At 38.9% G+C, this 21,773-nt stretch overlaps 2 protein-coding genes across 2 annotated transcripts; one reads left to right on the top strand and one right to left on the bottom strand.

The window, feature by feature from the left end:
* Window positions 1–454: 454 nt before the first annotated feature.
* LOC118787018 (WD repeat domain phosphoinositide-interacting protein 2-like) lies at window positions 455–11,395 on the top strand. The gene is made up of 12 exons (XM_036542407.1): window positions 455–686; window positions 2,234–2,316; window positions 3,218–3,387; window positions 3,675–3,771; window positions 3,958–4,055; window positions 4,164–4,256; window positions 4,351–4,421; window positions 4,617–4,724; window positions 5,879–6,043; window positions 6,894–7,001; window positions 8,475–8,572; window positions 10,362–11,395. Exons 1-12 carry the CDS (start codon window positions 613–615, stop codon window positions 10,472–10,474), a joined length of 1,278 nt encoding a protein of 425 aa, XP_036398300.1. The 5' UTR covers window positions 455–612; the 3' UTR covers window positions 10,475–11,395.
* A 2,366-nt stretch (window positions 11,396–13,761) lies between these two features.
* LOC118782562 (actin-related protein 2/3 complex subunit 1B-B) lies at window positions 13,762–20,668 on the bottom strand. Its single transcript, XM_036535915.1, has 11 exons — window positions 20,572–20,668; window positions 19,156–19,230; window positions 17,523–17,627; window positions 17,206–17,428; window positions 16,316–16,423; window positions 15,962–16,168; window positions 15,308–15,383; window positions 15,020–15,216; window positions 14,619–14,709; window positions 14,206–14,249; window positions 13,762–14,064 (listed from the first exon to the last, which is right to left on the bottom strand). The coding sequence occupies exons 2-10, from the start codon at window positions 19,217–19,219 to the stop codon at window positions 14,211–14,213; spliced, it is 1,110 nt and encodes a 369-aa protein (XP_036391808.1). The 5' UTR covers window positions 19,220–19,230; window positions 20,572–20,668; the 3' UTR covers window positions 13,762–14,064; window positions 14,206–14,210.
* Window positions 20,669–21,773: the final 1,105 nt, after the last annotated feature.

The following is a 21,773-nucleotide window of genomic DNA, read 5'->3' as shown; positions in this document are numbered from 1 at the left end:
GCTACTTCCTTTCTGATGGCAAAACTATATCGTACAAAGTAATTATCCGGGGGGTCTGATCCACTATTCCACAGACTCATCCGTTAATTACAAAGGGACTTAATATTAACCGGAAACTTCGTAGCTAGCGTTAGTTAACGAGCTAACCAGCTGATCGTGAAGATGCACCAAACAACCCATCTGGCTAAAAAGAAATGCAGTTTCACAGGCGTAGACGCCAATTGTTGGAGAAAAGATCATCAGCTCCAAAAACGTGATTAAATATAACGTATGCATTTGGTAAGTAACTTAATAAACAATATTCCCCTTTCATGTGTCGCTGGGTCCCCCATTGCTTTCAGACCCATAACATAATTACTTTAGTCGGTAGATGTTACACAACCGCTAACTTTCGCCATCTGGCGGAGACAGTATGAGTCGCCATCACACTTTCCCAACTGCGCAGGCGCGCCGGGAGGGCACAGCACCTCAGCAAAACAACAACAACAAGGAGCAAGTGGATAAGGTTGCGGCATTGAGGAACGTCGGCTAACCAGAGGCAACATTATCAATACCTTATCCCCGACTGTCGTTATCTTTACTGATGTTACACTTGTAGATGGTGCCGAGCCCATGAACCTGGCCAGTCAGAGCGGAGAGGCTGGCTGCAGCCAGCTTCTCTTCGCCAATTTCAACCAGGACAACACGTAAGGAGAAATCAGGGGAGGGGGTCACAGAAAGATCGAGGATTTGGTGGCCTAGCCAGAGATCTCCAAGGAAATGAAAGATAAACTATATGTTAACTTTGTATGTCTATGGTCAAATCACGAGGGTAGCTATATTTATGAGACACGTGCCTGATGCTAACTCGTAAGCTTAAATGCTTTAAAGTAACGGGTTCATTCACGTGTTCCAATAACAACAGAGCTGCATGGCTAACTAGCTAGCTAACTTCAAAACATGACTCCGTCACTTCCTTAGGTAGCCAGCTAGCTATTCCCAGACGCATCCAGGTAGCTGAAGATTAGCCAAGTAGCTATGTAGCCTTATAGCTATGATTGAGATTGTCCGATGATGGGACAGGCGAATCAGGATGTTTCCAGCATTGTTTACCTTATTAGCTAGCTAGACAGTTAATCATGTCGGAAATCTTATATGGCTAGCTGGCTAGAACGAGTTAGCTACATGCGCTGCAGAAAAGAAATCAGACCAATGTCATGGTTACCTAGCTAGTTAACATCGTTATTTAGCTAGCAAGCAAGCTAGTTATGTAGCTGTAAAACAAGATTTAGCTGGGAAACGTTAACCTATCTAAGAGACGGCATCAATCAGGAACATGCAACAAGTTATTAGCTAAGTAACGTTAGGTATGTAAGAGATATTTGAATACGGTGAAGGAATTCTGCGTGACGTCAATGCATCAGTTTGCTCGTAACAGTCGGTGAGGTTGTGCCAGATAGGAAACAAACACGATTTTACGCTTAACTAGCTAGCTGTACAGCAGAGATTTGTGCGACATCAATAGATGTCGCAACTAGCTGTAGTTGTGGTAGCTGGCTGTATTTCTGTTAACTCTTTGATTGTGTTGATGTGCTCTTAAGGATATCAGTGTGATGGACAATATAGATTACTTTTGTTTCTCTCTTGCTTCTTACAAAATTCTTGCTACAAAAGTACCGCATGCTACCCCAAACTAGAAGGAAGAACTGCGTTGAAGGCAGTAACTAGTTGCTCATCGTACTGTAAATTAAAGGCTCCAAACTGTGACAATTTCTGTGGTATGAACAATTTGGCACCGATTTCAGATTGTACTGCTCCACAACTTACTGGGAAACACAACTTTAAAAAGATGGGATGCATGTCTCTACCTTTCCATGCCAGAGTACTCTGGATGGAGGTCGACTGAAATCCAAATGACATTTTTAATGTCATCTTTCATTTAATGTGTTTCATCGTGTACATTTTTGCAATGTAATGTATTTAGCCAGTTATAACAACAACAGAATCAGTTTTGAATAGAATATATTTGGCTGTTTCCAGAAGTCAATATTGACTTTTAATCATTTGAACATATCTGGGAGGTGGTTGAATCAGTGGTAACATTTTTACTATTCTTAGGCTGCTAAAAATGTTTCTGTCCATCTTTCTTGTTTGGGGCTTTTGTAGTAAATATTTTGTAATCTGCATTATTTTGTATAAGGCTGGTGTGATTTTAGATCTGGTTTTTGCTCAGTTGCTGTATTTCCCTTTACAGGTCTTTAGCAGTTGGTACCAAGTCTGGCTACAAATTTTTCTCCTTGTCTTCAGTTGATAAATTAGAACAAATTTATGAATGCAGTAAGTACCCCTTCTTACATTACAAAATTCAAACAAAATACATGCAAGGGAGGCTTATGAATGTCCATCTGGATATTGAAGTTTGAGACAGTTCTCTTCATTTGTAGTCATCCACCCGCCTAAATAGGAATAAAATACAATTTGCAGTGAAAGAAAAAAATGTGCATATTAGATTATTTTTCTTAGTTAAACTGTTTTAAATGTTATACTTAAATCTTATTAGCATTTCATGAAACAAATTCATATAATGCACAAATTTTATTCCAGAAAACACAAGGGTCACATTTATTTACATCCCTGCATCTAGTATTTTGTAGATCACCTCTCGGAATGGATAACACTGATAACAGCAGAGGCTTTCTGTTGTGCTTTATGACGTCCTGGCACTGAATAGGGTTTTAACCATTGTCCCTGGCAGAATTGGTTTATATTTTTAACTTCTTTGTTGAGTCCAAACCACAGTTGTTCAATTGGATTGAGGTTTAGAGATTGAAGTGATCAGTTGAGAATGTTTATTTCATGCTAAGTTAACCATTTGTTTGCAAATTTGAACGAATACTTTCACTGTTATGCTGGAATGTCCATTTTCAGATGAGATTCAGTTTGAGCTTCCGGGCTCAGTGGATTAGGTTTTAAGCCAAAATGTCCTGGTATGTGTTAGTCTATATCTCCCTGTCTTAAAAGAGCTCAAGGATCCAATTGCAAAACAAGTCCAAAAAGAGTATCTGTATCTGTATCTTTACTCTAAAGAATATTCTGTATTGTAAATCTGTGAATAATCAACAATATCACTATATTATGATTGGGAATCAGAAAAATTATGGAACATTTCTGTGCTCTGACTGAGGTGTCGGGCAGCGCTAAATGAACCTAAATAATTGTTTTGTAATTCTTCCACCAGCTGAAACTGAAGATGTGTGCATTGTGGAAAGGCTGTTCTCCAGCAGTCTCGTTGCCATTGTTAGCCTTAAAGCACCCAGGAAGCTGAAAGTCTGTCACTTTAAGAAAGGGACAGAGATCTGTAACTACAGCTACTCCAACACTATTCTTGCTGTGAAACTCAACAGACAGGTAAACTTATGTCTTTTGTCCATGCACTATATATTTATTGTGATGAGCCTTGATTTCAAATGTGCAGCAGATGTGCTTTTACACATACAAGGAATTTGACTCCGTTTCCAGTGTTGTAGTGCTTGCATACAACGTCCGTATGACAACAACAAATACCCAACGACAGTAGTGTAGGACACTAGTAGTGAGTGGTTTTATAGAAAGGATTATGTATGATGAATGTTGCATTGGAATATATTTTATTCTGATTGTTTATTCTGATTGTTGTATCACGTCTGTTTCTACAGAGGTTAATTGTATGCCTGGAGGAGTCACTTTATATCCACAATATCAGAGACATGAAGGTGCTACACACCATTAGGGACACTCCTCCCAACCCCTCAGGTACATTTTTCTCTCATATTTTTGTACATGGAAGTTCTTTCTGTTTTCTTTGCAATTCCAGAGAAGTCATGAAAATTGAAGCTAAATTATATATAGTTGCATCAGATGCATTTAGCCATTTAGTTCTGTTTAGAACAGCATATTCTGTCATGCCTGTTGCAAAACATTTGTATTTATTTCTCACAGGACTATGTGCGCTTTCAATTAGTAATGACAATTGCTATCTGGCATACCCTGGGAGTGCAACGATAGGAGAGGTCCAAGTTTTTGACACGATCAATCTGGTATGCTTTGTCTTTTGTGTAATAATTTGCATCCTTTAGGTGTAAACTATCCGTATATATTAAGGTGTCAGCTATTTAGATATATCTCTCAATGTCTTTCCTCTATAGCGTGCTGCTAACATGATTCCAGCCCACGACAGCCCATTAGCAGCCCTGGCATTCGATGCAAGCGGCACTAAACTTGCCACAGCCTCAGAGAAGGTACGGTGGTTTTGTTCATTCTGCAGTTTCTGTTAAGAAGTGCAATGAATGGAATTTAAAGTCATGATTTTTCTAAACCTGTTTTCTATTCCAGGGGACTGTGATTCGAGTATTCACCATTCCAGAAGGACAGAAGCTCTTTGAGTTCAGGAGGGGAGTGAAGCGGTAGGTTTGACTCTGACTTGGCTCGACTTGGCTGGTGTTTCACATCTTGTCATTTTTTTTTCAAATAGCTAACTCTATTATGGAAAATTATAGAAAAGTGAAAGGGGTTGGTCTTGATGTATACCTGTCTCCTAAATGTTATCAAACACAGTTCACAATGAAAATAATGTGCTGTACTTGGTTTTCGCCCAACAGATGTGTCAGCATCTGTTCTCTTGCATTCAGTATGGAAGGACTGTACCTGTCTGCATCCAGTAATACTGAGACGGTTCACATCTTCAAGCTGGAAATACCAAAAGAAAAGTAAGTCTGTTTTAGGGCTGCATGATATAGCCGTCGTGATGTATTGAATAGCTATTTTTAGCGCAATAACAGCTATCCCCGGTGTGTGGTTTTAGGTTTCTTCCCATATTTCTTTCCCTTTAGTCATACCTAATGCAGGAGCACACCTCCAAAGTTCAGTGAAATGCTTCCAGGGCAGAAAAATATCACTTGTATCTATATGTTGGCTAGCTTACCTATTAGCTTTGAAAAACACATAGTGTATGTTTTCACTCTGACTTTGTGGCCATGTGTTTCTATCTACCACATGGAAGCAGCATAGTGCTGCTGCTGTGATATCAACATTGAATAGATATGAGTGGTGGGTTTTCCCCCGGAAGCATTTCACATGGCCTCGGAAAACTGGAGGTGTGGTCCTGACTAAAGGGAAAAAATACAGGAAGAAACCTAACACCACATACTGGGGATAGCTGTTATTGTGCTGTTCGATAATAGCTATTCGATATATTGCGACGGCTATATCGTGCAGCCCTAGTCTGTTTTTGGTTTAGCAGAGTATGTTGAGCCGATGTTCATCTTTTAGGAATGTTGTCTTCAGTGAGACCTCAGCATACTTTTCCGGAATAAAAGTTCCCAGAATTCCATCACAGGTGGCTCTGTGATAATGTCATCCAGTCATGCATTTGGCATGGTTACATCAAAGGCAGTGTGGACATCTGGCAGCATCCTGTGCATTTCTCTCAGAGCAACTGAAAGCCCCAGGTGGTCTTAAATAATACCAGAATCTAAAGGAATCTTTGTTGGTTGGTAGGCTAGTATTACACGTTAGTCTTTTCTGTGAAGGTATAGTATTTGTATTAAATAAATGAATAATTCCTCTTAATCAGTGAAAAGCAAAGGATTGTGCATCTTCACAGAATACAGAAGGTTGCTTAGACATTTCTTAATAGGCCAGTGGCTGGAATTTCTGTATTATAAGGGTGGAATTGTTTTTTTGTTTAAATTAGATTTTAATGAGCAACTCATGAGACCTTCTACTATAGGTAATTTGTCTTCCTGGCTACAGAACAAATTCATTTAGATTATTGAGCTTTGAAATGGAAAAAAAAAAACAGAATTGGTCTAGTATCAGAGGGTCTAGAAAACTTGTGTCTCATACCTGGTTGTCTTTGTAGGCCACAGGAGGATCCCACTACATGGACTGGTTACTTTGGAAAAGTGCTGATGGCGTCTAAAAGCTACTTACCATCCCAAGTGACAGAAATGTTCACCCAGGGCAGGGCCTTTGCCACAGTCAGACTGCCATTTTCAGGGCACAAGAACGTCTGCGCTCTCGCCACGTGAGAACAAACTGAATTTTTTCTTACATCAAGTAGCATTTTATGTGACATAATTTAATTTTTATGAAGCTAAATTAGATTAGATTAGATTAGATTCGATTTTATTGTCATTGTGCAGAATACAGGTCCAGAGCCAATAAAATACAGTTAGCATTTAAACCAGAAGTGCAAAAAGCATATATAAATAGCAAGCATAAATAAACAGCAATATATATATATATATATATATATATATAAAACTGGTATGTATAAAGTGCAAGATATGAAGTATATGAGTGAGGTAGGAGCAGTAAAAACTTAATGCATAGAGATCAACTGCAGTGCAGTGACAGGCAGTATAGTGACACTACTGTGCAAAATAGAAATGTGCAAGGGAAGAACGTGCAGTGTTGTGCAATGTGCAAAAAAACGAATGTAAGTTCCATGTGCAAGGAGCAGTCAGGGGGGTGGAGGGAGAGTTAGCAAGAAATTGACCTGCAGTTACAAACACAAATAGTAGTAAATTCAGTATAAATACTACATTTCCTACTAGGACAACATTTGTGAACGTGTGAGAACAGTTCGTTCAATGTTGCATTTTAACACAAACAATATATGATATTACCTTAATTATGGCACAATAACAGTTAAGCATATATAGATAATGTTGCAAATGGCTAAGTAATTCAGTACACTGACAGAAATGGTCCAGAAGAGGTTAAATAAGTTAATATGTAGCTCAGTGCACCAAAAAATCACTGAATTTGTGTGAACTCTTTCTTGTACAGTTCTTTAAAATCTGAAGACTGCACTATTACTACTATCTGAAGACTGCACTATTACTACTATCTGATTTTCTCTCTTGTATCAGAATCCAGAAGATCCCTCGCCTTCTCGTGGCAGCAGCAGATGGATATCTGTACCTGTACAACCTGGACCCACAAGAGGGGGGAGAGTGCACACTAATGAAGCAACACATGTAAGACCTCTATGGTCCTAACCCATTGTGCTCAGGGGCTGTGTATGCCTAAACATTAAACAAAATCTGCCTACCTGCCCAGTGTCAATGCAACTTTTAAATTCTTTGGTGCAAAATAGAGTAGAACATTAGCTCGCACACATTTGATAGCAGAAAGTAAGAACAGTTATTTGTTGTGTATTTGCTTGTTAGGTATGCATTTTTAAATGAAGCACAATCCAACTCCTTTGAGTCTTGATGGAAATTATTGGGCAAACCTGGCCCAAACTTGCCCCCTCCTATCGGAACCCATCAGGCTTAGGTTAGATAGCAAAACTCCAGTAATACGTCTGTTCTTTACAAGACACAATCTTTTGTACACAATCTTCATTTCCCAAAATCTTCCATTTTTTTCCTTTGCGTTCACTTATTATCCTGTGTTGTGGGGCCAGTGATTCCTGTTTCCCAAAAAAATCTGTTGTTCTGTCAACATGCCACACCTGTGAGTTCAGCTTTCTGTCTGAATGTCAGAGGTTGTGTATAATATTAAGAAGCCCCCTAGGGGGGACCTGTACATGGCTTATTTTGTTCAAAGTTTTTTCAGAACAAAAGCAATTCTTTTTTGTAATTGAGAGCACTAGCCCAGGTGTTCTCTTGGACGAGTGCTTATTCTGAAAAAACGGAAAAGCTGAATGGAAAAAGGGATTAAGACTTGCTAGTTACCTAGTTTGTCTTTGCAGCTACAGGACCAGTGGCCCTCCTTTTTCTGCAGTTCTTTGCTCTACACCTCTTGACCCATTTGCCGTACACTTGACCTTATAGATGTGTTGAATAAACTTAATTCAAACTGATGATTATGGAGGTAACCTCAGTTCAGTTAATGCTGTCATTCAAGAAAATGCTGTGGAGTAAAGATAGAAAATAAGATTTTGGTGGAATGCAACAGGAGTTAAAAGCCCTCTGCCCTGTTGTACAAGACTCCCAGGGGGATGGTTAATGTGATATACAAGGCTAGGCCCTTGCCTCCAGAAAGGAAGCTGATCTTATGGGTGTAGCATGTTGACCTGGTTTTTTACCTATACTGTGATTCATTATGCCATTGTATGGTAATGTGTACAGCATAAGCTTTCAACGGAAATCAAGTAAATGAATGGAGTACAAGTTATTACATAAGCAAGACTTTTATGTATTCAGTCCATATTATATTCCATAAAAATAAAGAGAGCAATATACTGCAAAAAATGGTGAGATCAACAGAAGGAGATGAGATTGTGGTCAGGTGTTGACTGATTGAAATGTAAATAGGAAGGGCAACATCAGGGGAAATGACTGCATTTGTATGCATTATGAGTAGAGGTCATTGGAAGCATTGAGGACCCAGGTGTAGAGAGGAAGCGCCAGTGAGATTTAAGACTCGTTACCACAATTATTTTTATCAAAATGAAGTGTAATTTTTATTAACGAGTTGTTACTCATCTTACTTGCCTCGCTCAGGTTGGATGGCAGTGTGGATCCACCCAGTGAAATTGTGGAGCAGACAAACCATGACCGTCCACTTGTGGCACAAACCTACGGTGCCGCTGTGGCCAAAGGTACCTGATAGCCTGGTTCACACTGTAATGTACCCAAGCCTGATTTTCACAGTTTTAATACAGATGATGAATGAGACTGTTATGTATTGCTGAACATGTGGCTGGAAACATGGTAAAACATGCTATGTAACAGAAATAACAGAAAATACAAGTGGTGAATTGATTATTGGTTAGATGCCATTTTTCTGTACATTTACAATCAGCTGAATTTACAAACAGTCGAGACAGCAATTTGCAATGAATGGTTTGTCAGTACACAATGAGCAATTGTGAGATTTATATCTCAGGATTGATACTATTAAATTAATGTTTAAATGTATTTTGCAATAAATTTAAAAAATTTAAATGTAGGTAACTTTAGGGTAGGAGGGGTATGTGTACTGGGAGATCCAGTCCCCTTTCTTGTTTACAACCTAAATGCATGAACAGACATGCAATCATCAGTAGCATGGTAAAATGTTACAAGCTGGGAATTGACTTAACTAAACCTTGCACTACATCTTTTTTCATTGCAATCAAGTTAACTTTGGTTACACTTGGGTTATCACTGGACACCCACAAAGCTAGTTGCAGAGACAGAAATTTCTATGAGGAAAGAGAATGAAAATTCACAAAAAAGAATATCAAGTGAGAGAATAGAAAATACATTCAAAAACCAATGTCAGATGAGCAACATCAAACATTTTCAGTTCAGATTTTCCTTTTTGTATTTTTTTTTTATTGTGACATGTCTCTTCCCACCTTGACATTTCTTTCATTTCACATTCCTTTCCTTCATTTGGCATTGCTTTTCCTCATTTTACTTTTTTAAATTTCATATAAAAAGAAGCACATAGATAATACAGTTTTGTCAATATACCAGTGTAATGGTTGGTGTTTGCTCCAGTTTCTGATGACTGGCTAGTTTATAATTATAATACTTGTGTTAGTGTTAGTGTTCTTCCATGCATACAGTTCATTAGATCTGCTTGGAGGTGATGTGAGATGGACACATTTTTACAGATACATCTTGCAGTTGTGAGAAGAGTTAAATGAGAGTATGTATAATGAACTGATTCATTTCATGGGTATAACTGGTGGTTGGTCAGCCTTCATATTGAAAGGTTTTTTAGAAGATACAGGCACTGATCTTGGAAAGAAAGGGAGACTGAGTGATTATTAATGTGTGTTTTCTGGCAATCCAAGTGATTGACTGTTGCTGTCACCTGTGTCATTCATTCATTCAAATGTCTGTAACTGTAATTAGATATTTTGAGTGGAAAAGAAAAAGGTATCAGTTATAATTTGTGCTTCATAAGTTGAATAGCCTATGACAAGTTTGCAATGCATATCATATCTTATTAATAAGCAAATACCTTGATTAAAATGTAGTTGTTTATGTCATTGTTTTTATTTGAAGTAAATATACAAAATGTCAAATCAAGTAAATTATATGTAAAAATTAAAACAGCATTACAATTTCAGTAAGCATTTACCACAAGCAGAAAAAAATGCTAAGTTCATTCAGTCATTCATTCATTCATTCATCCATCTTATTCATTTAGCAAGGATAGTCTTCACAGTAGAAATATTGCTGCTTTCTAGGGAGTTGGCGCAAAGCTGATAAAACCACACATTTGCAGTTGGGCTCAGACTGTTTGTTGATGTGCGTGTCCCAGATTTTGTCCATTAAAATAACAGGACACCTCTCACAGCTGCATCTACCTGTTGTGTAGGGTTGAAAGCGAGGCCCCTGGTGTGAAACTGGGCGACGTGCCTTGAATGTCATGTTGTGTTTTTGACGCAATAGGTTTGTCTGAGGATCAGGGTGCGGGTGGAGGCGTGAGCGTGGAGGATGACGTGAGCTCTCTGCGTCTGGAGGAGGAAAATGAGCAGCCCCCCATGATACTGCAGACAGACTGAGTTGCAGCCGGGTTTCCTGTGGAGAGGAAATGGACAACTGTGTGACATTGCACAAGGGGAATTCTCCCGCGGTGCTGCTATAAACTTGTAACGAAGTGGAAGAGACATTCAGTGAATGGAAGTTTTAATAAGCCGAGCTGTAACCCAATCTTGTCCATATTTATAAATTATATATCTAAAATGTTTTTTTTTCTTTCCAGTGGCTTTTAAATCTTGCAAAATATATGCCTATCTGTATCCTTTGTTGCATAAAATAGAAGAAAATGATGCTGCTTATAAGTAAGTCTCCTAGCTTAGCATGCATACGTGCCAAGTACAGAATAGCTAGAAACTGATTTATTTGCATATATGTGGATGGTTCCGATGTGTACAGTGAGCCTTTCTCTTCAGTGATGTCAGGAGTCCAATGTGTAAATTTGACTGGAAAATCCCACTGAAAATCCAGTGTGGCTGCAGCGCAATGGTAAATTTCAGGCAAATGCTTCAGGCGAATGCTCAGATAGGAAATAACTTCTTAAACGTATGTGGATATCATTCAGAGAGAAGTGGGGTAGATGTGTCAACCACGAGAAGCAGAAAGACCAGGCACGGTGCCACTGAGCCCGGAGAAGACCACTTCTGATGTGCAGTTCCATACTGCCCTCCTCGGTCTGAGGAAACCTCACATCCCTCTGTTCTTTTACACAGCAGTAAATGTCACTGACTTACTGCACCCCTTACATGACTCATCTTGGAGAAATGGCTTCAGACTGCAGTCTGGAAAGATAATCACCAGGCATCTGCCTTTCTTTAGTTTCATATTCTGTTTGTGATGTTAATATTGCAGGTGTTAGGTGACTTAGTGGTTGAACTGCTTAGAATGGTGACTACAATTTAGAGGGCTATGATTATGGAAATCAGAGATGCAGGTACAGGCCTGCCGTTTGGCAGAGCGTGATCCTGTTTTTTTTTTTTTTTTTTTTTTTTTGATGACCTTCTGTGAAGTGACTTGAGAACAGCAGGTCTGTTTCTGCAATGAAATCTGAGATCTGATGGCTCACATCATGTAGCCAGTGATGATTCTTCCCATGATGAAGCTTCCAGTTGTGATTTTTTGCCAGTGATTTCCACAATATTACACTAATACCAAAAAAGAATTCACACTGAAAAAAAGTGATGTGTAAGTTACTTCATGGTATGAGTTACATGATAAGTTTATTCTTTGGCATTAATTCGTATACATGTCCAGTATGTAAGAATAACTGTTGCCTTTTATTGTTCTGATATGATCATGTTACTTTAATTCTGATTTGATAAGGCTGTGATGCAAATGATGTAACGTAAATTGACCATAACCCATCTGAAGGAATTCAGTGGGTGATTACGCCAGCTTCCTTGAAATGAAAAGAAAAAAAAAAAGTATTAGCCTAATTATATGCCTTGTTTAAGCCTAAGATTACTTTGGAAGATCTTGTTTTGGTAAGCACACATGCAGTGATTGTAATTTTCAGTACGGCAAGATCTAAACTTTGGCATAGGCACATTTAGTCATTAAGTAGAGCCAAGGTAGAGAAGTGTCTTATGCGAAAGGACATGTTGTGAAGGGGTAATATTACAATTGCAATCCCTGGGAATAGTCTGCTCTTAAAGTATTGGTGGATTATGCTCACAGCAGGTAGACAACATGTCAAATATTCATATTAACACATGGATATTCATACTTAATCTCAGGGTTCTTGGAATGGTCAAGAGGTATAGAAGTTTTAAAAGCCTAGGCGGCCTGTAGTTGAAGAGCATGTTGGTAATATCCCTGTGCAGGTATGTAGAAGCTCTTATTCTGCACATACTGGTGTTATGTCACAGTCAAAATGTGGTAAATCATATGCTGTGTGTTAATCTGGAAATGAAACTTGCATTAGTGATCTGTCCAATCTTCCACCAAATTTGCAGTGGGTAGAAAAACTGCATTCAAATGTGAAAATATAGCTAGTTTATCTCTAGTGCTATTGGGAATCTTATTAACAAATTATTGCTGAGAAACAGGTGCTTCAAAAAAAGAGAAAAATACTGAAAAAGAGAAAAGTGCTGCCTCCTCTTAAATTCTGTTAGAATGTTTTTATTCTATATTTTCTCAAATATAACTTCTGCTTCTGTGTAAGCATTAATCATCAAAACTGTTGAAATGTGAGTGGCTTGCATGGAAAACACTTTTGGAGCATTTTGCTGTGGGCAGAAGCTATGAGAGTGGATTGAATAAGATAATACCACAGTCATAAATCCTTCATGAGACGTAACACTGTATGTATTCAGCGATGTAGCACAGTTGACAGGTATTGAAAAATGTTCATTTTTCTAATTTGCTCAAGGCAGGTTTTGTAAATCTGGTTTTGTACATTTCCACTATCTTTGTATTTTGTTACATTTATTAGACCAGACTGAATGTGGACCTGGGTGTTTTGAATTGGGTAAATTCATTAATTGTCACACATATTCCTTCAGAAACTGTTTAATTGCATTAATTTATAGACTAGTACTGCCGACAAATGATAGAGTGAGAATGTGTGTTGCCTGTTTGCCTGTTTCAATAGAAGCGGTTCACTTAGGTATGTTCTGAAGTCATAGAATGACTGACCTAAGTTATCCCTCCACCCCAAAGCACCCAATGGATTATCCAGCCCTAAGCTTACATAACTGTTTTCTAATGCTTTCTGTACAAAAATGTGAATTGTTCCCTGAAACTGATGCAGAGGGAATTTTCTGTGGAAAATAAACAATTCCATGTATGTGAAAGGCCTTGGTTTCTTCAAAGTTTTGACAGTGTCCACTTATTACACATTGGAAAAAAAGCCAAAGCTGAAAGGGTTGAAGTCTGTTATTGCTTCAGTAGTTAAAGACTGCTTTTCAAAGTAAATAATGTAATTAAGGCTCAAATGCTGAAACACTTGGTCTGTTAAATCCTTGTGCTTTACCTCTCATTATTTCTGCTTTTGACATCCTGTTTGATGATTTCTGTGGAGGCACACTCCCATATTATGCATATGGATCACACAAGAGGTGCAATTCTACCATTAAGTACACAGCTTAGCATCATGGGGTTTTAAAGATAAATAAAATAAAAATGAAATTCATGGAAAGCAGGACTCATTATTTACAGTTAACTGAACACTATTTTATTGAAAACTATGTCCAGCATACAGTATTTGCATTGAAAAATCAACTTCAGCATCTAATAGCTACTTAGAATATATATCCGCTCTCCTTGAAGATTTTTCTTTAGTAACACATGGACAAACTAACATGGCATTGACTTGAACAATCATATATGTCTCAGGATTAATAAATCTGCATATCACAATTATAAACAGCTTCAATGGGATCAAGGTTTAATAAACTAAGTTATATTTCAAATTATAATATCTTTTTAAAGTGGCAACAGTTTTGATGCTGCGTCTTCAAGTTTGCCTTGACCTCAGTCATATTCAAGAAGATTAAGTGTGGGCTTGGAAGATCTTGGTTTCAAACCTCTTGGTTGTAGTCTGAAGTGTATCTGGAGGTGTTGACAGACCTAGCCTCTTCAAAATGATTCATAAATATGCATCCTTATTATGATTCTGTCACAGAGATATTCAGATATAATGTTACTTTTTCTTACTTGGATTTGGTTTATTCCCCAACTGTGCAAAACTGTGTTGTGACTCTATTGCATCAGTATACAAATAGGCACTTATATACTATTTTGCATTTGAACACACCTGAGTCAAACTATCTTCAGATCTTTCATGGCAGATTCCAGAGTCTGAAACAGAAAAAAAAAAACATTTTACTTTTATTCATTTGACTAGAGCTCTTATCCAAAGTGACTCACAAAAGTACTTTAAATAGGATTAGGCAATTAGCTACACAGATACTAAATCATTAGTGCCAGGGCCATTGTGGGAAACACTGCCACATTGCAAGTAAGTGCTGTCAGAGGGTGTGTAGCCTTAAACTATTACCTCCAATTTCCAGCCAGGTTTGTGTCACTACAACATTTATAGTATGCATGAAGTAGATTAAAACTGAAAATGTAATTAACATATAGCTTACATAAATTTTATACTTTTACTTTAATCAAAGTAATGGTGATTTATTAAAAAAAATTCCAAGGCATCACATCAGGTCTTACCTTGACATCCCAAATAGCCATCCCTCCATCCATGCCAGTGGTGCAGAATTTAGCACACTTAGCTTTCCCACCCTCGAGAACAGAGATTTGGCTGAAGTCCCATACAATAATGGTTAGTAAAACATTACATGGTCCACAGACATCAGCTGTATTTTTTATGAGCTATGGTTCAAGCCTTTCAAAACCTCTAGATCCATAGGTAAAAATGTTCATATACCATATTCTTACACAAAGAAATTTCAGCTAGTTCTCATATGTTGTCCTTATGAAATTCCATATGAAGTTTTCATTTCAATAATATTGACAGGCTTAGGGGTTAAGGTAGAGACTTAGTTTTAGTCTTTTGTATTTTGATAGGAAACGTCTGACCACAGAATAATGTAATTTTTAGAGGCCCTTGCCTGATGCTGTTCTTGTGCACAGACTCCAGCATAGTCTCCTTGGTTTCAGAGGTGGCTTTCTTGTCCAGGTTCTGGAAGCGCTCCCTAGCGGTTATCCCTCGCTGGGCACTCTGCTTTGGCACATCCAGCTTCCCACCATAAGTGATGGTCCCCTTGTCAGCATCATAGACGAAGAGCACGGGATAGCAGTCATGGCCCTGGAACACATGCAGCAGTGTTGAAATCACAGAGGCACTGCAGCTGGTCTAATGAACCAAGAAGGGAAGGGACCAGCAGGCTTGTGGTTACCGCTGCCACCAAGCTGTTTTCAGTGATGAATGTCACACACAGGAGGGGAAGCGTCTCTGAGGTCAGACTGTTGACACTGATGGAGCAGAAACAAACAAACAAAAAAAAAAAACACTTTGTAGAGAAAGGGTTAAAAAATAATAAGCAGCAGAAACATTCACATCTCAATATTACACAAGAGCTCGAAGCTTGGGTAAAATTGTTTAAATGGGACATTAAAATATTATATCTAATATTTAAATTTAAAATGGCTATGTGGACCACCCTTTTGTGTCTAGTAAATATTTCCACAAAAGTTTGTATTTGAGAAAAATAGTTACATTTAGAATTTAGGATTTAGAATATATCTTGCTAATGTCATGGTGTGGCCTAAATCACTATTATGGACTGAAATTAACTGGGAAATGAAGTACTTTATACTTCATTTATTCTGGATATTCTGGACCACTCGTCTGGAATATCAGTAAGTACATCAACATCTTCCAAGGAATGCATGCAAAGTAGGTATCATGACTTAATTCTGTGGGAACTGTAGATTGTAGATTGGGGACTAACATTACAAAAAGTACTGAATTTTTTTAATTAAAATTTTATATCTGTAAATTTATAGCTGGTATATCTTGTATATCTTACTATTGCTCCCAAGGAACTCACACAGTGGTCTTCCCACCATCAGCCACAGCCACAGTGCTGTCATGGCTGACCCAGGCCACACGGTTCCCACTGTCAGAGAAGCACACGCTGTGGACCCAGCCAAGTGTGCCACTGGACTCAAACATCACCTCCCCAAAAGGCATCTTAGAACCCCAAGGTGTGGGGGCGGGCTTCTCCTCCACCTCTTTGATGTAGGCGGAGAAAATCCTGGAAACAGAGGAGTCACAATATCTCAAGATGAAAGACCACACATCCAAAGTCTGCAGTTTTCAGTCCATGTTGTTTTATTTCCTTCAAGGGCATCCTCTAAACTGGTCCATTATTTTGTGACATGCTCAGTGAGTCTAAGTTTACCTGCACTTGAAGTCACAGGATCCAGCAGCCAGAAGCACATTGTTGGGATGCCAGTCTAAACTGAGCACTGTGGAGCGGATTGGCTTTTTGATGTGCTTACAAACCCACCTGGATCCAAAGAACAGAAAAACGTTTTTAATGCAGCTCATGTATAATTTATTCAAAGGTCATATAGGATGAGGTGCAAACATAGCAAATGGCATTGCATTAAGCTGTGATGAACAGTAATGATTGAGCAAGGGGATTACATGACACTGATGCCACAAGTTATACACTGTGCTGAGTTCACATTGTATAAATACAGGGTGTAAATACACTGTATTACCTGACACATAATCCCACATGTAATAGGACCCCTGGAGAGGAGCCCATGATAGCTCCATGGGCTCCTGGAGTGCATCTCCAATATGTACTTCTTTAGCACCAAATCTCAGCATAAAACACCTTTATGCCACATAATTTTGGGTTTGCACACATATATAACACAAATGTTGATAGGTCATTTTGGAAGAAAATAATGTAGTATTTATGAGGCACTTAAAGAAAGAATTTACTCATATTACAGTATACGGCATTCCTGTTATGATCTATTAAAATACGTATCTTAGAATAGGATGTCATCTAGTTTGTACATTACAGGAAATAATGGTAATGAAATGCCTTTGAAATCAGATATACACCCTGGGTATGACACAGATTGGGTAACAGATGGCAGTATTGCATTTGCGGTTGGCGAGACTGAGAGGGGAAAGAGACTACCTGTGGCTGCAAAGCACATCAGCAGTCCTGAAGCACATTAGTTCTTCAGAAGACCACCAGCAAAATGATGTGCCTTTAACCCTTCATGGGTTACTCTGGCTGAGCGTGAACCTCTTGTGCGCTGTGCTCACCAGTCATTCTCCTGCTCAAAATAGCAGACTGAGATGAGACGGGAGCCACTGCCCACAGCGAACTTGTTCTCCTGGGGAGACCACTTGACGCAGCGGGCAGCACGGTTGATCCTGAGGATGACCAGGGTGGGCTTCCATGTGTCGCCCTTCAGCGTCCACACGTAGGCGTTGCGGTCGGTGCCGCAGGTGACAATTCGGTTGCTCTCTGGAGCCCAGTCGATGCCTAGGACAGAGGAGAAGACACACTGATTTATGCGCTGTCAGGTGCTTCAGCAGGACCTCACGCTGTCCTGTGTCAGCAGCCAGTGTGTCTTTACCTGTAACCTGGCCATTGTGCTCCTTCAGCTCATGGATCTTCCTCCACTTGGCTCCCTCCTTCTTGTAGATATGGACTTCATGGTTGTTAGGACACAGTGCAATTTCTTGAAGGTATAAATACAGCAATGCATTTAAAGGTTAGCATTTTGCTAGTAGTGGAGATTTATTTCACATATACAAATGTGATTCTGGGAAAAATCAAGTTTCCAAACTAAAGAAAACTAAGTATTTAAACAGAGGATGAGAAAACATGACCTTGCTCCCAGCATAGCAGCTTCAAAATCAATACACACAATCAGACAAAGAGCTCTTTTACAAGTTGCTTTTAGAGTCTAACAAAACAATATAACTTTAGAAATCTTTAGATCTTCAATAAATTCAGGATAATGCAGTAAAGATACTCACTCCCCTATTTAAAAAAGAAGCATTTTGTTTTGGCCAAGATTTACCACATCAGATGTCTCTCTAATGTGATAAACTTTAATTTTTCTGCCAACTAAAAGTATATTTTGACTTTGACTATTGGTTTGCTGTTTTTGGAATTTGATGCATTGCTGGATCCAAACACATTTTCAAGAAAAGAAAGCCCCACTTTGTGCAACTACAACCAAATACTGCAACAAAGGCAAGCTCACATGCTGGGGACCTTGTTCCAGAGCCAGTTTATTTACATTATTTCATGAACAGACTCTCAGGCACCTCAGGGACTGGTGTTCATTTGGGAAGAGTCTGTCCTGAAAACCATAAAAAAATCACTTGACTCTTCTTTGCTTGTTGTTTGTTTCCTTTCTTCTGTTCCACACCCAGAGTGTGTAATGGAGCTGAGACTACAGCTCAGGGGAAAGGTATGTATCTTGGCTTTCTGGGTGGATCCCAGATGTGTTGCAAAGAAGAGCAGAGAAGGAGCTGGAGGTAGCTCTGTGATCCTCCAACTCCGGCCAGAGTGAAAACACATGCGTCCATCAGCAGAAATCTGCTCAACACAGATAACCAGGCATGCGAGAGACACTGCACGCCAGATGGCAGAATATGAGGGAATATGACTTACATAAACCAACTCATTTTACAGTTCTTCAGATGCCTGTCTGCCTCCAAACCTCACTTGAGAATCCTACCATTTCTTTGTACCATTATGTAAGTTAGGAAAATATGCAGAGGAAAAGGTAGAAAAAGTGGCTCTGATGTAACTGACTGCTTCAGAACAGTTGCTTCACTGCAATGTGTTTTTCCCCTCAAACAAAGAGCCGTGTTTACCTCTGATGCTGGCTCTTTTGACATTTTAAGGAGGGGACAAACGGAAAGACCTTGATCTGGGCATATACCACAGCGCAGGCATGAAAAGAGATTCCAGTCTATTGCACTTGATTTGTTCCAGTCCCAAGGCTCCAGCAACAAGGAAATGTAGGAAAACTCCATAAAAAGCTGACTCCTTGCCCGTATCTGCATGCCGTTCCAGAGGAAATACCTCAAACTACATGGCTGTCCCCCAGACTATATTTAACGCTGTGTCTGATGTAATAGTTGCCTGCTGACATTGACATGTTGAGAGAAATCATGCTGTTTGGTCACCTCTGAAACCTTTCATACCAATCAGAAAGCAACTTTTCTGAGCACGGTCATGTGTACACTCACGGGTTCTGTCTTTGCTCCAGGCATGGCAGCTGATAGGTTCCAACAGAAAACTGTGGTAAGCCATGGTCGATGACACTGTGGATTAAAGACAGCTAAATGAAACTCTGTAATACAATGCTTTGAAATACAATTACCAGCATTAATTATGGCTTCATTAATGATCAGCATACAATTATCAGAAAGCGAGGCATTAATGATGGCTGAATGTTTATTTTACACAGAGGACATATTTTTTGAAATATGAGAAGCTGAATGACTGAAACCAGAAAAACATTGACCCTAAATTCTAAATCCCACTTTATTGTTGCTGATGATATTTCAGTTCAATTAATGGACATTTAATATAGCATTGAAATGATTGCAATCTTTGGTGAGGGTCTGGGCTGTCCTGCTTTCATCAGATAGGCTGCACAATATGACATAGCCACATCATAGTGAATAACCCCATAAGAATATTTCAAATTTTTACAGCTTTAACTGAAAATCCAAATGCTTGTTCCCTGAGATCATTATTATAAAAGAATTTCTATAGCTATAGAAAAAAAGGAATCATTTAGTAAACCCCTCAAAACCCTGATGGTATGAAGTGCAATTATGGTAATTTACCGTAGTTTCGACACCAAATGGGTTGTGCAAAAGCACTTCCATAAGCCGATGTCGAAAGCAGAAGTTGTGAATGTGACAGACTGTAAAGCAAATGCATTTGTGTCTAAAGTAAAGTGTCTCGAATAAAACAAATTCTGAACTCTTCCTGGTATGGGTAATAAACATGCCACAATGTTCAGGTCTGCATTTTCCACTTGCCCGCTTAATTAAAACCAGATCAGCCTGGAATGTGACATGTCAAAAGTAAGTCATAGATATTCACACCAGCATCAACACATTGCAGATCAATCCAAACTTTTATGATTTGTCTGCTTTGTTAATCATTTTTGTGTGTGAAACTGCCATTGTTTCACTAATAGTAAGCGTGACTTGTACATATACTACACATTCACATTTAAATGAATTGCTGTGCCTCTGGCATGTTTCAGTAATGCTCATTACTGTTTCTGCCAAGTGAACACATCAGCAGTCTACTGTCATGTCCAATCATAAGCATCTAACAGTGCAGACCTTGGAGTTGTATATTAGCGAGCATTAAATATTTCAATTCCATTTTTTACTAACAGAGTACTAACTACTAACAAAGTTTCAGTTTTAAATGGATAAAATAGGCTAAAATGTAAACAAAAGATTTTTTGTCTTTCAGAGTACATAGTTTAAAAAATGATGAAAGCACTTTGAGGAAGAAGCTTCATGAGGCATTTTACAAATGTCTTGCACTTCTAAGTTCTCATACTGTAAACATGTATCATGCATAGCACTGTGCACAACAGTGTATCTGAAGGAATACAGAGAGAGAAGCAAACTTACCCTTCAAACTACAGAAAGCTGAGGTGGAAAACAGGCTAGATGAGATGTGAAACAGGAGCCTCTGTTCATGGACTCTGAGCAGTCCACACGAACACTGGCTGAGCTCTGAATGAACTGAAGAAAACTTCTCCAAACTGCTCCACTTCCCTTTTCCTGCCTGAGACATGGAACCACTTCCTTGTGTGGGCGGCTTTCAGCCGGCGAGGAGGGCCAGTAGTTTAACTCCTCATACCTTCATGTCAGCAAAAATGTAACCCCTGGCCTCAGTGTATAATTCATGCAGACCCTTTTGCCTGGATCCTTAACTGGATGCTTGATCTAAAGGCTTGGCTTTCTGGTCTGTATCAGCTATGGTGTATATACTTTAGAGACATTAAACTAGATCTAGACATTGTGGCCAAAATCATGGAGTCAAATATTGCAAATAAAATGTTTTGCTTTCATGCACATGACTGGATGACTTAATGCCTCAATGCTTTTCAACAAAATTTCAAACATGATGACTTTTTCTTGAAATTTAATTTCAGTTTATTTACCAATATGCAAGTTACGACATGTCATGACTTCTAAGTGCAGATTCTACCTCTCTAATTGCAAATAGCGATCATTTAGATGATTCAAAGCTTGCATTTATCTTGCTCTGAAGCTAATTTGAAACAGAAAACCAGCTAACCTAAATGTATGATACGTATCATAGCACATCATAGAAGACAACATCAAACTCTGAGCATCGTTGATATTGATGCTGATATTCCCCAGAGTAAAGTCATTTAGATCACAGATCAATCATTATACAAGACATTGGAGCGCTGCCATTTTGTGGCTTTGAAATGAAGATGAACGCAACCAGATTTTTAAAGTGGAACTGGTCTGAATAAAGTTTTTGTCCTTAGCTGAGCCTTTAGTGAATTTGCTCAGTGGGAAGTCTTCCCCATGCTGAGCCTATCAGAGGTGCATTAATGCCACTTCAGTCTGGCCATGCTCACTGCAGAGACTGGCGCCTAGTGCTCAGATGTTTGTGGAGACTCCCCAGAGCAGCTGCTGTACAGCACAGGCCTTTCTTTGTCAGCATCTTTAAACAAGGTAAAGCTGTTTTCACAGTGGCAACTCCCTGAAGAAGCTGAACTTCAATAACACTGACCTTGTGAGGCTGGATGTTTCAAAAAATTATAGATGAGGCATTCTTTACTTGGTGAAGAACG

This window comes from Megalops cyprinoides, chromosome 1 (genome assembly GCF_013368585.1).
Source record: "Megalops cyprinoides isolate fMegCyp1 chromosome 1, fMegCyp1.pri, whole genome shotgun sequence".
Taxonomy (NCBI): domain Eukaryota; kingdom Metazoa; phylum Chordata; class Actinopteri; order Elopiformes; family Megalopidae; genus Megalops; species Megalops cyprinoides.
Note: the sequence above shows the minus strand (reverse complement) of the source record. Positions and strands in the feature narration are given on the sequence as shown.